The sequence below is a fragment of the Macrosteles quadrilineatus genome, unplaced genomic scaffold, assembly GCF_028750875.1.
Source record: "Macrosteles quadrilineatus isolate MER2022 unplaced genomic scaffold, UCM_ALF_1.0 Scaffold_9__3_contigs__length_116548681, whole genome shotgun sequence".
Lineage (NCBI taxonomy): Eukaryota > Metazoa > Arthropoda > Insecta > Hemiptera > Cicadellidae > Macrosteles > Macrosteles quadrilineatus.
This window is the reverse complement of record NW_026542602.1, coordinates 10,255,545-10,270,150: the sequence shown is the minus strand read 5'-3', so window position 1 is coordinate 10,270,150 and position 14,606 is coordinate 10,255,545. Positions and strand designations below refer to the sequence as shown.

Genomic DNA, 14,606 nt, shown 5'->3' with positions numbered 1-14,606 from the left:
ACTTTTTCCAGAGCTTTTTAAAAGCAGCTTTTGGGCGTGTATGTCATTCATACTGAGCTATTTTATGAGCTACGTGTAAAAAAGCCGGTGTGTAGTTTGTAAACTCGCCCCCCGCCCCGTGTGAATGGGGCTTTACGGCAAAAGCTACTTCCCTATAGGGAAATTTGCTAAAAGGATTTCACAACTTAAAATACCTAAGGATGACTAGCTTTCTTTTCTGATCCAAAAGGTTTTCCAGCCATTGTGGCTTTATTTCCTGTCACTGAAAACGATTAAATTTTCAAACTTTTAGAAACACATTGAAGCACATTGACTGTTGGCCTACACATTACAAATAAATAAACCAGTCTATTAAACTTTGTTTCACAAACGGTCTCTCATATACTAACAAAATTACAACTAACACAAGTCTACAAAGCGTTACACAAGTGAAAAACCAGCTTGCCATGTTTACAGAAGTATGTTTACATTTCATATAGTGAACAGTGAGCACTAATTCCTGGCGCAGCGCTGGGGGTATGGATAACAGTTTGTTCTAACTACACCTGACACTAGGAAAATGTGCTCAACCAATTGAGCCTAACAGCTGTTCTGCCTTCTGCCTGCGCAAGGGCAATAGCTTCAATTGCTACTGCGCATATTTTTGTTTGGTTTTTCACTTGCGCAACGGACTTGCAAACTACCATACCTATGAAATTTCCTTGGGGTTTTACAAGTCAAAACTTGAGAGTGAATTTCGTTGATGCCGTCCATTTTTGCATCATCATCACTTTGAACTTCAAAACCATTGAGTCTGTCAGGTTTGAACACATACTTCTTGGCTTGTAGATGGCCAATGCTGTTGAATATTGCATCCAATGCCCTGGGCATGATACCTGATTCTCTTGGTGTTCCAGTCATAGTGTATGTTTTGCCACTGCCTAGAAAATATATATTTACTGTAGATTCTTTGTAAAATACTTTAACTAGATTTTTTTTTTAATAAATTTGATTGGTTCTATGCAATCTTAACAATATGAAATGACAAAAAAGACTGTGTTTAGTAACGTCTAACACAAAATTACAAAAACTATTGCTGGGACGCAACAGACTCTGGACAATGAACTCTTGGCAACGTTGCTGAAATAACAGGATGCCGCAACCTGCTGCATGCCGTTAATACGGTTAGGCCTACCGTCTAACGTTGCCGTTGCTTTGCCGGGAAACAATGATTACTTACATCTCTAGATCAAACTTGGTAAATTTATTTATTTTTATTAATATTCTACTAAAAACCACACTTTATTTGCCTCCCTGTAGCAGCAAACTTAGCCTAAGTACTCGTTAAAACTAATGTTATCTAAATAGAATTGCATGATGGGTAGCCTCTGGACCATACAACAACAATAATAATGGTTTAATTTACCTCTGTCAATATGGTCCTTGCGTGTAGTTTGTCACTACTGCAGTTTCGTGCTCGTGGAGCACATCATCAGGTGAAGGTCAAAAAGTTAAAACATTTTCCTCACGTGAAGGTCGTCAATTTTTGAAAACACACCGAAAAACACATAACACACGAACGGTACGAAAAAAACATTTATAAACATGGCTAATACATTAAAAACGTTACACACGGGGTCCGGCGCCGGTAGAAGACAAGTCATGACTGAAGTGTGCCGTAGTCGGTAGCCCCTCCATCCTCACTTCTCTTATCAGAACCTTTTCTTTAGTCTTGTTCCAGGATGTGAATGGCGGTATTATAAATAATGTTAGACTGGAATGAGAGTTGTTCGTTTAAAATATGGTTTGGATGTACTTTAGCTGCTTGGTAAATCTCAAATTCCTCGATGGTGTCCATATATTTACTTTTATGACAAGTATGCATTACTTCTAAATTTGTTTGTATGTCGGTATAACTATGGTTTGAATCAATGATATGGTTGGCAAAAGCTGATTTGGAGTTCTTTCTAGGTAAATGTTCCTTAAATCTAGTTGCAAAAGAGCGTGATGTTTGCCCAATATAAAAACTGGGGCAATCATTACATGTTATTTTATACACTCCAGTGTTGTTTAATTTGTCGCTATTGTCAGTTTGTCTTTCTTTTAAATTACTGGACAGTTTGTTTGTGGTTTTGTAAGCAACTGTGATATTGTTTTTTGCCAATTCTTTTTTGAGAACATTATTAAGTACAATGCCATATTCCGCACTAACTTATTTTTTGGGTTCTTTTGTATGTATCTGATTATCCTTTTTCTTGTTTCTTTGTTTCCTAATCAGTTTGTCGATCAGGGCACTCTCATATCCGTTAGATACTGCGATGTATTTTAATATGTCCGTCCACTTCATTGTTGTAATTTTCTGGGCTTAGTGATATGGCAAGCAGTCTATGGACGTAGCTATTGTAGGCAGATAATTTATAATTATGGGGATGATGTGAAGTTGAATGAATTGTCTGGTCAGTGGTTGTAGGTTTCCAATAAATTTTAAAATCTAACCTGTTGTCTGCTCTTGTGATGGTAACGTCTAGGAAATTTAATGTCTTATTTTTCTCAATTTCAACTGTAAATGTCAAGTTTTTGTGAAAAGTATTAAAGTATGTGCTGAGTAGCTTAATCTGCCTTTCATTGCCCTGGAATACAATAAATGTATCGTCTACGTATCTGCTGTAATGGATGATTTTGCTCTTATAGCAATTTAAATCGGAGAATAGAAACTTGTTTTCAATTTTATTCAAAAACAGTTCTGACAGAACACTGGAAAGAGGCGATTCCATTGTCAGTCCCTCGTTTTGTTTGTAATACTTGTTATCAAACATCACACATCAGTCATGACTTGTCTTCTACCGGCGCCGGACCCCGTGTGTAACGTTTTTAATGTATTGGCCATGTTTATAAATGTTTTTTTCGTACCGTTCGTGTGTTATGTGTTTTTCGGTGTGTTTTCAAAAATTGACGACCTTCACGTGAGGAAAATGTTTTAACTTTTTGACCTTCACGAAACTGCAGTAGTGACAAACTACACGCAAGGACCATATTGACAGAGGTAAATTAAACCATTATTAAATAGAATTGATTGAAAATCAAATCCGGCAGATGGAAATTCACTTAGTCTGCAAATTTGCTGCGGCGGGGGTATTTTTTAAACTTATTTGTGTATCTATTATAGAAGTAAAAGTTTTTCTTCTAAGTTATCGATTGCTTTTTTTAAAGTAATTTGGAACAGCGGAAATTCCTTCCCCATTGCAACTTGCAGATAATTTTCTCGGATTACATACTGTACCAGGATGATCACAACTTCTGCTTTATGATAATTCCAGTTTTTCAAAAAAAGTTAACCCAACAAATTAATTGTGTTGTGTTCATTTTCGGGACATTTAACTGGATTTTGGACAAACTTTGAACTGTGATAAATATTAATTATTATTGAACGAATATTTCACAGTAAAAAACTTAACTTTGCATAGGCCAATGTGCTCTTTCTAATGAAACTTCTATGCTCTAGCCTACAAAATCACATATCCCCAAATCTTGCGTTTCATAAAAAAAAAAAAAAAAAAAAAACACAGCTGAAATCAAATCCATGTGTCATTTTTTACACCACCCTTTACTAACCTAACTTAGATAATGAACACTGGATCAAAATTGAACTTCATAGAAAAATGGTTGAACAAATTTTGCCACTTTGACACTAACTTACCGTACCTAAATTTAACAAAACCATTAGGTATGCCTACTGCAATCGTTTTTGCAAAAACTAAAGATATTGAGGTTTATTGTACAGTATTTTTAAACATACAAGCTATAACTCAATCATAGACACATTTACCATACAAAAAATTAGGTACACCATATATCATAAGTTTATGATTCTATATCCACAAAAATCAATGCACAGTCTCAAATGTTAAGAAGACCCCACTCACAATGCTATAGCTAAGTTTTGTACCATGACTTAAGTGACGTAACAAAAAATTAAAACTCAACTTACCAGTAATTCCATAAGTGAACAACAGTCCATTTTTACCATGTAAGACCCCATCGACCAAAGGAAGAGCAACATTGTTAAAAACTGTCATTTGAGAGGCATCGCTATCAAAAACATAGCTAAAAGTGTGCTGTGTTTCTTTGACATATCCATTTTGATAGTTGACAGCATTTTCAGGGGGTGACATCTGGACTGTTGACGGTGATACAACTTTGAGGCAAGGCACCTCATTGTCATTCAGCGGTCGCAAGCGGCAATACACCTGGATTGGTTCTTTAACGGTCGGCATTTTTAGTTTACGTTATTTACCTGAAAAACAAACAAAGTTAGGATCCTAAAATCATAAATCTTAACCATAAACTCAGTTCCTGTTGAGCAACATAAACAGTGATCACAATTTGAGTGTGGTAAAAAAGTTAAACAACTCATCAAGTAACATTAGTACAATTTAGTAGTTTTGTCAAATCTAGCATAAGCTCTTTTGTACTGCAATTATCTGTGTGTTTTAACCAATGTCTAGAACAAGGTTTCCAGCTCCCCTTAAGAACAAAGGTAGTGCCTGTACACAATAAAGGGGCTTGGGATAAGCCTGGGAGCTTAAGGCCAATCTCTTTGGTTCCAATTAAGTTATCTCTAATATCTTTGAATTGAATCCCTGATTAAAAAACAGCAGTACATTAATACTTTTCATGGAAATGGCGACCATACAAAGTAGGTATTTTAAGGCAAGTACGAATGGAGATGAGTGTAGGATGAGTGACGCGATTTTGTAGTCTTGTTAGTGACTAAGGCTGACATATTCCTTAGACACAGCTGTAAAATTAATAGCCCGTACAGCTAATGGCAACTAAGGGACCTACAGTTTATAGTGGAATCTGAACCACATTTTTGCCTTGGTATTAACAATTTGGTCTAATTATCAGGAAAGTACTGCGGATAGTCGTTGTACTCACAAGTGCAGACGTTAATCCACACCAGGGAGTATCGCATCCACAGTGCATGCCTATACATATATCCACAATTCGTGACCTCCTAGTAGCTTGATTACAGGATGACGCCCCACTCAGTCAGTACAGGTACACTTATCTTGAATACAACAGTCTGCTCTCTGTCTTTCAGTAAGTTACGGTTTTCGGACTGGCCTATCAACCGAGGATGCAGTTGACGCTATGGTAAGCTGCGTTTTGGGTTCCTTTGAATAGAAATAATGTCTTGATGGAGGCCCTCTGTGCGACCTCAGTAAGGCATTTGACACTGTGGACTGTGACGTGTTGCTGTTTCACGTGTTGACAATGGGGAACATCACGGTGTCAGAGACGTTCGACTGGAGCTTTTTCCGTCGTACTTGGGGGGGGGGGATCATCCTTATTGTCTATCAATGGCCTGATCCCGCTGCCTCGTCTGGTTGTCGATGGTGTTTAGCAGCTCCATGGTGTCCATCCTTGGGCCCCTGCTATTTTCTATCATGATGAACGACCTCGACCATCAGATGGACACATGGTCATTTGCTATGCAGATGACACTGCTCTCGTACATTCTTCTAAATCTTGAGGAAGCCATCCTTGGAGCAGCTCCTCTGTCTGGTTCCAGGCCAATTTTTTGTCCTTAAATGCCTCAAAAACTCAATCCATTATTTTCAGCTTAAAACAATGATCGGTGAGAAAAGATAAGAAGGCGACGTCATTGACCATTAGACCTACGCATAACCACGGTAGTCTAGACTTTACATCCGGCTGGTACGCGTCGCTCACCTTCTCAGTAATTTTGTGTGTGTTTTTTAAATGTTAAACCTAGTGGTCAGTGTTCAATGTTCGTAGTACGTGTTTATTCGTTTTTAAAAACTATGGCGACCTTCAAATGAAGTGATAATTTCTTGGAAGCCTGAAGATGACTCCACAGAGTTGATAGGCTACCGGTTGCAACATAAGCAATGATTTATATAACTTAAATGCAGGTATCTTTAAACCATTTAAAAAATTACAATTCTGCTAAGATCTTTGGTATCACACAAGTTAACATGGGGCACTCACATTGCACCTGTCTGCTGTAAATTGTCTAGGGGCATTTTTTTACTAAGGAATCTCAAAGTATGTGTTAAGTAGTAAAAAAATACCTACAGAGGGCCTAGCTTTTTCATGGTACCTTTTTCTATGATCTTAGACATGAAAAATTACTTTGGAATTCAAAGAACTAAGTTAGGTAATATACTCTTGGTTAACTTAATGCAATGCTGACTATGATGCAGATTGGAAACAATTTTTTGCAAATAAAGGTATAATGTTGGTACACTTTTTATATGTCTTTGTTTCCTTCTTTTTTGTTAAGAAAGGTCTGGAATCCTTTTAAAGAAGAGGTGATTAATCATGCTCACAATACCAGGTACTGAGGATAAAAAAGATACCGGTACCCCATTTGTAAGATTAGGTCACAACTTAACTCTGATCAACTGAGATTAAAACTTTTAAATCACATTGTTTGTTCAGCCTGGACCCAGAGTTTTTCCAAATTCATAAACAATCTCCGAGATCTTCTATTGGCAAATCCACTCACTGATGATATTTTCACCACCCCCAAGAATACTGTAAGTATAGTAGGTAGCCAAGTTTTAAGTAGTAGCTTCACGATGGTAGTAGCTTTCCTGTTTGAGTTTAAGTTAGTTTGTGTACTGTACGGGTTTCACCCTGTATTGTATTGATTGTTATCTCTCAGTTTTCACTTTTTTGTGTCTGTGTGTTTTACTGCTTTGACTATTTTCAGACTGTATGCCTTTTGTATTGCACTTCTTACTTGTACAGATTAGAATAAAATATCATTTTGTTGGCTACCTATTGAATTGTTTTTTTTTCTTAATGGAATAAAGATTTGACTTTGATCAACCCTATTATTAGCTTAGTAAGATCAATGAACAACAAAGAAAACCTTGTATTAAATAGATTCAATGAAACTTAGCAGTTAGTTTCACTTATGCCTAGGCCAGAGGTAGCCTACCCATCCCCCCCCTCCATCTTATACTGCCCTCTATTTACACCCCCCTCCCCAATTTACTTGGCAATTTCTCCTTACCACAAAAAACAAAGATTTCAAGTATTTAGTAGTAAGGTTGAGGTAAAGAAAAACAAACTTGCTTACAATCAAAATGATGTTAAATAGAAAACGTCATTTAACAACACAAAATTATTTCTAACTAATGGACGGATTGGAACTTTTCAATTTAGGCCTACAATTCAGAATCTGAATTAATTGTTAACCAACATGTTCTCAGTATTGCAACAGACAACATCTTCAAAACGTTCAACAATATACTCGGTGCACTACTCTACTCCAACACAGTAGGCTACTTTATTAGGTACGGTAATGTAAATTTTTACAGGGCTTAAGAATTCAAACCACTTTAAGGTTGTTTCAAAATCAGACATAGGCCTATATTGAAAACAAAGTCACAAAATAGGGCAGACTAGGAGGGGTTGCTCACCACTCCCAGGCTGCCTTCTACGAAAATTGCCGGACAAAATAGGCTACCCACAATACCTTACCACCAGCACAGAATATTTTTGCGGCAAAGTAATCTTAGAATTCATTTTGTAATAGCCCCAGGATTGCGTTATATTAATAATGATAAATTAAAAGCTGATATTGAACTAACCTATTTTAGTGACGGAGGAGAGTTTTGAAAACATAATGGGATTCATAATTAAGTTTTTAGTTCTTAAAATGATTGACAATAACCTCCATATGCTGGATAAATGATGGTCTCGGCATTCTACATTACTACAGGAAAGGAACTTTATTAAATAGGCCTACTTTAGAATACATAGGCCTAGTTTTAAATATAAAAAAGACATATAGGCCTAACTAGGGACAGCACACAACAATTGAATGAAAAAATTCAATTAAAACTTATAGGGATGAATCCTATTAGCCTATATTTTCAACACTCTCCTCCGTCACAACAATAGTCAATAACGCAGACGACAATCCAGAGTCCACGTTAGTCCGTCATAACCTGATTCAGTCAACTTCCAGTCCTGCCCGTGGCAATGTACAATTCGTAAATTGATAGGCCTATCTGTAATTGTTTTGTCAGTTTTGTGTTAATGTTTGTAACATAGCCTATTCTGACGAAAACTACAGACCGCCGAAACATAGGCCTATGTAGCAAGTAAAATATTACACTACCGTAGGCATGTTGTTGGCGTTTATAGAGAACTAGGTACTTAAAAATGCTATTTCGGGCTGTCTATAAAATTAATACGTTCATTATGACAGCTAGCAGAAAGATGTCCCCAGAAAAATTCCAGAGCACCCCTCCCCCTGGCCTAGGCTAGCCTACTCTTTTTTAATCTAGAAGCCCTAAGTATCTCTTTACAAATAGGTCTAGGCATACTTTCAGTAAGCCTGCATAACTTATTTTAAGGTTAAGATATTTTTTTCAAAAATAGGGTGATTTACTTTTTAGACATATAGACCCTAAACTTAAGCTTCATCCCCTCCAAGTACCCTAAGCCTAGGTTTGACTTACTCAACGTTACAAGTTATGGAACACTATTGAAACCTCTAAAAACACTTTCAATTCTTAGACTTTAATTTCTAACTAAGTTAACCTGAATACCAGAAATGACCCGGTATAGATGATAGGCCTAAACATAACTTAATTTTTAAAACAAATGAAGTTTTAGTCCCGAAAGTAAACAAAAACAAAACAAAACCATAACTTAACCCTCCGAGTGTCCATAGTTTAGGCCTTAATGTCCGCCTATTTTTGGCGCATTTGCAAGGTTTTATTAAAACGGATCTGAGAAGCTTAAAACAATGTTAATTCTAGGCTACTGTTCTATATACCATTTTGTTTGGAAAATCATGGGCTTCAATATTATACATAAAACATAAGGAACATTTGTTTAAAAAAAAATTTTTAGGTGAAAAAAAAATATTTTGGAAAATTTTCAAAAAAAAAAATAAGTTTGCGCTCAATGAAATTGTATAAATTATAGGCCTATAAATATTTGAAAATAGCCACTTTGTTCTAAATTTTATGAGGATTACAAATAGGCATATATAATAATATAAGGAAGTAGATTTGCAAATAAATAAGTTATGGGCAAAAAACAGATTTCAGTACATAGCGTTTCAAAGCTAAGAATGCATAGCCTAACCATAGCTAGGAATCTGGCAGATAATTTACATCAATATCACTACCTACTTCTTCAGGATCATCAACCAGCCCTTCAAAATCACTTAAATCTTCTTATAATGCACCACGTAAGGTTAGGCCTATATCACTACTTTTGATTTTTAACACTAAAACAATGATAAACGTAATAAAACACATCAGTCATCCGTCCGAGGGTAACCTAGCTGTTTACAAATACGCACGTCTACAATTATGATCGGCTCGGAGAACATAAAGCGCTTAGAGACAGACCTCTGGAGAAAGCGTAGAATATAACGAAAAGAACGATACCTAACCCGATCCAGTTCAATCCGATTCAGTCAGTCATAGAGCCTTCGCCGTAAACAAAGTGTGTCGCGCGTCGATTTTTCGACGAGTGACGCTCGGAGGGTTAAGTTACTGGTACCTAATTAAAGCTATTGGTGGGTACACACTTCCACAGGCCTAAGTTATCTGTTGGCACAAACAACCGAATGAGCAATTATTGATTATTTGATTGTTTAATTCAATATATCGTTTGGTTAGTTAGGTTAGGTTAACCTTACCTAACTAACCAAACGATATAGAAAAATAAATAAGTTATATCGATTGATATTTTCATTTGGTTGTTTGTGCCAACAGATAGGCTAAGTATGGAAGTGTACCCCTATTGGTATTTATAAGATTAGTTTAGATTTTGGACCAAAAACGTCATTTGATAAATGTTTAAGAACCAGGTCTTTTCAAGTAGCCTATTCGTAGTCAATAACAAGAATAGCCTTACAAGGTCACGCCGGCCACTCTTCCTACACTCATCATCTCCAGTTTGGGTATTAGGCCTATAGGTTAGGCCTAAGTTTACTTGGCTTAAAATACCTACTTACATTTCTTTGGTCGCAATTTCAGAATAAAGTGCCTATTATAATAAAGGCTTACAACAACAAAAAACTGGTTGACATTTTTGGATCTTTTATGTTCTTTCACAACTGCTAGGCCTACATAGACCTAAGTTACACCTAGCTTCCTTCTATGTAACAATTTATAAGCAAAGTTTTAACGTCTAGAAACTAACCTAGAACCTAACACAATCACAAACCGATTTAAAATAGCCTACTTACTTAACTGTACCTCTTAACCAAAATGTGTACATAGGCTAAGTGTAAGTTAAGCATTCAGGCCTAAGTTTAAACCTAAAAAAATTACTGGCATTGGCATTCTTTTATAACACCGTTTATGCCTAGGGCCTAACCATAGAATAAATAAACACCATGTTATTTAACTTACCGGTTGTTTTTATTAGAAACCCAAATCATATGGACACCAAGAGGCCTACGAGGACAAACATTCAAATCCTTTCCTTGAACAGAAATATTGGCGTTGGCTCTGCTGACTGTGAACTGTAAGGCCCGTTTTGCCAGAAGCGTCTCGTGCGTCTGACGCTCAGCGTCTATCGCTCCGCGTCAATCGCTGCCCACTGCTTTGCATTATTTTAGGTTAGTCTATTTTGCCAGAAGCGTCTATCGCTACAGCCGCCAGCGTCTGTAACTGAGACGCTAGCGTCTGACGCGGACCACTGCTCCTGGAGCAGACGGAGACGCAGTCGCTAGCGATTATTACTGGAATAAGTACGTGTTTAGTTGTTGACTTAATTTTTGTTTACTTAAATAAGTGGTGTTTTCAAGTTTAGTGACATGTCACAATCAAAGTGGGGATTCAATAGTAAAGAAGATAAAAACTAGTTAAAAACTAGATGAAACTAGTGAAACTTGGTCTCATCAGAGCGGAGGTGATTTTCAATTAACAATTTAAAATATCCCTCTTCAGGTCTCTTTAAAAACATAGTACGCACTTCTTCCCTAGGTTTGCACAACATTATTTCTAATAATTCTTCATCGTCAAATTCTTCAACTAACAAATACTTTACTAATATTTATTTATATTAGTAATTTACTTATATTTTATTGATTTTTATTTGATTTTTATAGCTCATTTTCAGAAACACTCCTTTCGCCACTAAAGTAAACCACTCAAGGATCAAATAATCGCAGGGTACAGACGCTTCTGGCAAAATAGGCCCGAGCGATAGACGCTCAGCGATTATCGCTCTAGCGATCATCGCTGAGCGTCAGACGCACCAGACGCTTCTGGCAAAACGGGCCTTTAACTGTGTGGTGTGACTCACCCAGTCACCACACCATGTCAAGTCAATTCAATAGGCTTTAATTCTAGTTCTACTGTATTGACTAATCAAATCAAATCGAGTCAAAGTCAGAAAATCCTCCTCCTTAGCAATTTGCAAACAAAACAAACTCAAACTGGAAACTAACAACAAACCAGGGCCGAACTTACCTAGGGGCGGACGGGGCGAGCGCCCGGGGCCCCCGGGCTTAGGGGGGCCCCAAAGGGGCCCCTTGCACAGTAGTTTTTAATAATATCTTCGAAAATTAATCAGACACTTACCGAATGATCTTCTTTTTTAACAGCTTTATTGTCGTTATCCTATATTTAAGGTTTTTGTTAGATGAACTTTAAGGTATTACTAGGACCAAAATTCTTGATGCTAAGGGACTTTTCCTCAGGGTTGCACTGGGCCCCGCGCTTAGACCTAGTTTACACGAGCATAGCTGCTAGGCTGTGACGGACAAGTTTGAGTTTCAATGAAGCCGTTCACACAAACCTACGGCCGCGGTGATCAAGTTGAAGGGGGCCCCTTCGCTTGGGGCAAAAAATACAATAAATAATATGAAAACTCTTGTCCTAACGTAGAACGTAACTTGTACAATTGTGTTGGGGTTAAATGGAGATTCAATTGAGATCTAATACTTTTGAAAAATAAAAACAGTGTTTGAAAAATATGTTTTATTAGATGTTATTCTTTTACCTCTAAGTATATGCCATTCACGATTTTAAGGGGCAGAAGTATTATATTACCCATTCAATTAAAAGGTTTTATAAAATAGTAATTAAGTTATACGTCGAAATTCGGATCTTCAATTTAGTCGATAGAGTCAAAATCATATAGCGCCAGTAGGATAAAAAATCTATATAGACATTTTATGACAACTAGGGTCGTCTGATGTTAACAAAAATTACATTATTTGGGAGCGGCCGAGCGTTGTCGACTGAAATCGTAAAAAAGCGCTCAACAAGCAGCTGCAACAATAAATGATAATGAGCTGATAATGGATCCTGTCTAGTCTTGTCTGTCTCACGCACGCGCATACACATACATTCAATGCCTTATCGCCAATCCAAAACAATTTAAATCACTCCCAGTGTGTTTTTGGTTGACATTATCGTACTTTTGTGTTGTATTTTATTATTAATTCTGCAAACACTACAAAGAACAAATTAATTTTGTATTGAATGTTATGTTTGTGTTGTATTAATTTATATTGAATACATTTAAACATCTTTCAGTTTACTCATTTAAATGGTTAGCTTGTGATTGGTTATTAGACTTGTATTGTAACATTTTACTCGTCAAGAAAAAACTCAAACTCGTTAAAGTTCTTAATGGTACTTTTCATGCTAGGACTTTTAACATATTATACAAACGAGAATTCCATGCCAAAACCACTATGAAAATAAACATAAGTCATAGTTTATGATTTTATAGTTTTAGTGCAGCCAAGAAATGTAGGAAAAGCAGGAGGTTTTAATTGCCATGCCAACGTGACCAACGTGTCAGAGTAGGAAGTGACATTTATTTATAGGGAAAATAACTATGTTCTAAACTTTATAATGATTAATCTATAAAAAGTAAACTTTAAAATTGTTTTGACTTGTATCTTATAAACTTAGTACAGTAAAAGGTTTGTTAGTAAAATTATAGTAAGTTATAAAATATATTAAAGCTTTAAAAGTTTATGCATTATCTCTGACTTACATCACGTGTTTAAATATAACTTATTCCATTAATTAATGTTAGTTATTTTTCATTTGAGTTTTCATTCAAGCACCAAATAGAATGTGTATTACAGTAAAAAAATTAAACTAAACCTTTTACAAGTACGGGTTAATTTATTTTTATTTTATCTATAGTTTTCATTATTTGTTGCAAAGGATATTACATTTTAATGTATTGCAAAAAATGTATATTAAAATTTTATAAATAAAAACACATACAAAATACAATTACAACAAGAACAAATCATAAAATAACACCGTACATTGTAGCTATTTTCAGACTTAAAATATTACATACAATTAGTTTATGCAAAATACAGCATTCTAACAGGTTTACATATTAATTCACCTTGAAATTAGCTATTTAAAATTAGTGTGCATGTAAATGCGTTACATTGTGTACCGTATATGTTCTCGTATAATCATACTGGGGGCCCCATCGGCAAATTCGCCGGGGGCCTCTGAAGTCCTAAGCCCGGCCCTGCAACAAACTTCAATTCAAGACATCTAGGCTAATAAGCTAATAATCAAAAATCAAATCCAAAAAGTTGGGGAAACACTATACTAAGGTAAACGCACCAGTAGCTGACAGTATAAGAAACTATACGCACTTAATAATCCGTGGTTTTGAATAAATAGGAACTAAAGAGATATTACGGATTTTATGTGATTCTAAATTTAGTGTAGTTTTCAAATTTGTCATACAAAAAGGGTTTTTTAAATATATTTTATAACATTTTTAAACTTAATTCAACCTTTGTACGTGTTCCAGTGGCTGACAGTGAAAAAAGTGCTTGTACCAGTAGCTGACAGTCAGTTGTCCCAGTAGCTGACACTGGAACTTAAATGTATTAGCTGCTAAACCTAAAGGTTTTATAATTTATAAGACGAATAAAATCTAACTTAATAATTAAATTATAAAATCACATAAAACGTTATTAAGAAAATTTATTTTACATTTTTTAAAATAAATAATATTTACATTAAAATATATATACAGGGTGACAAAAAAGTCTGGAAACGGCTTGATATCTTTTTAACTAAATTCGTTTGAAAATTCAAACTTTTCACATCAACTTATATGTATGATAACTACTTTTTGCAAGCATTACCATTTTTTGACCTCTACCAGGGGACGACCCATGAGGAGTAGGTACATAATCTTTGATGTAAGCATAGGTTGATATGCACATCATTTTAAAGGTCTGGTCCAGTGGAGTTCATTGCCGGAAACCGCGTCAAAAAAGGTTCATCCGTTACAAAATGGCGGCTGTCCAAAGTTCTTGCGGAATATACCTACAGAGGCCTTAGTATTGGTAAATACTCATATTCAACATTAGCCGGGAAATCTGAAACTCGGTAAAATTTGTTTTGAAGATTTTATAATATTAATCTATGAGCTAGTTGACTTAAAAATACAGTTTCAGCTCTCAAGCTAATGTTTAATACGAGTATTTACCAATACTAAGGCCTGTGCGGGTATATTCCACAAGAACTTTGGACAGCCGCCATTTTGTAACGGATGAACCTTTTTTGACGCAGTTTCTGGCAATGAACTCCACTTGACCAGACCTTTAAAATGAT

General features: G+C 35.8%; 1 protein-coding gene across 4 annotated transcripts in view; it reads right to left on the bottom strand.

Moving 5' to 3' along the window:
- The window catches only part of LOC129003095 (kinesin-like protein KIF23), a 34,701-nt gene extending 24,147 nt beyond the window's left edge, over nucleotides 1-10,554 (bottom strand). Inside the window, exons 1-3 of one of the 4 annotated variants that reach the window (XM_054431330.1) lie at nucleotides 10,398-10,554; nucleotides 3,968-4,273; nucleotides 689-920 (exon numbers count right to left, since the gene is read on the bottom strand). In XM_054431330.1, the coding sequence (XP_054287305.1) occupies nucleotides 689-920; nucleotides 3,968-4,253 (518 nt within the window). In that variant the 5' untranslated portion in view covers nucleotides 4,254-4,273; nucleotides 10,398-10,554. Of the gene's footprint in view, nucleotides 1-688; nucleotides 921-3,967; nucleotides 4,274-10,185; nucleotides 10,334-10,397 lie in introns of those variants that run through there. The other 3 variants (XM_054431327.1, XM_054431329.1, XM_054431328.1) reach the window with 3 other exon arrangements.
- Nucleotides 10,555-14,606: the final 4,052 nt, after the last annotated feature.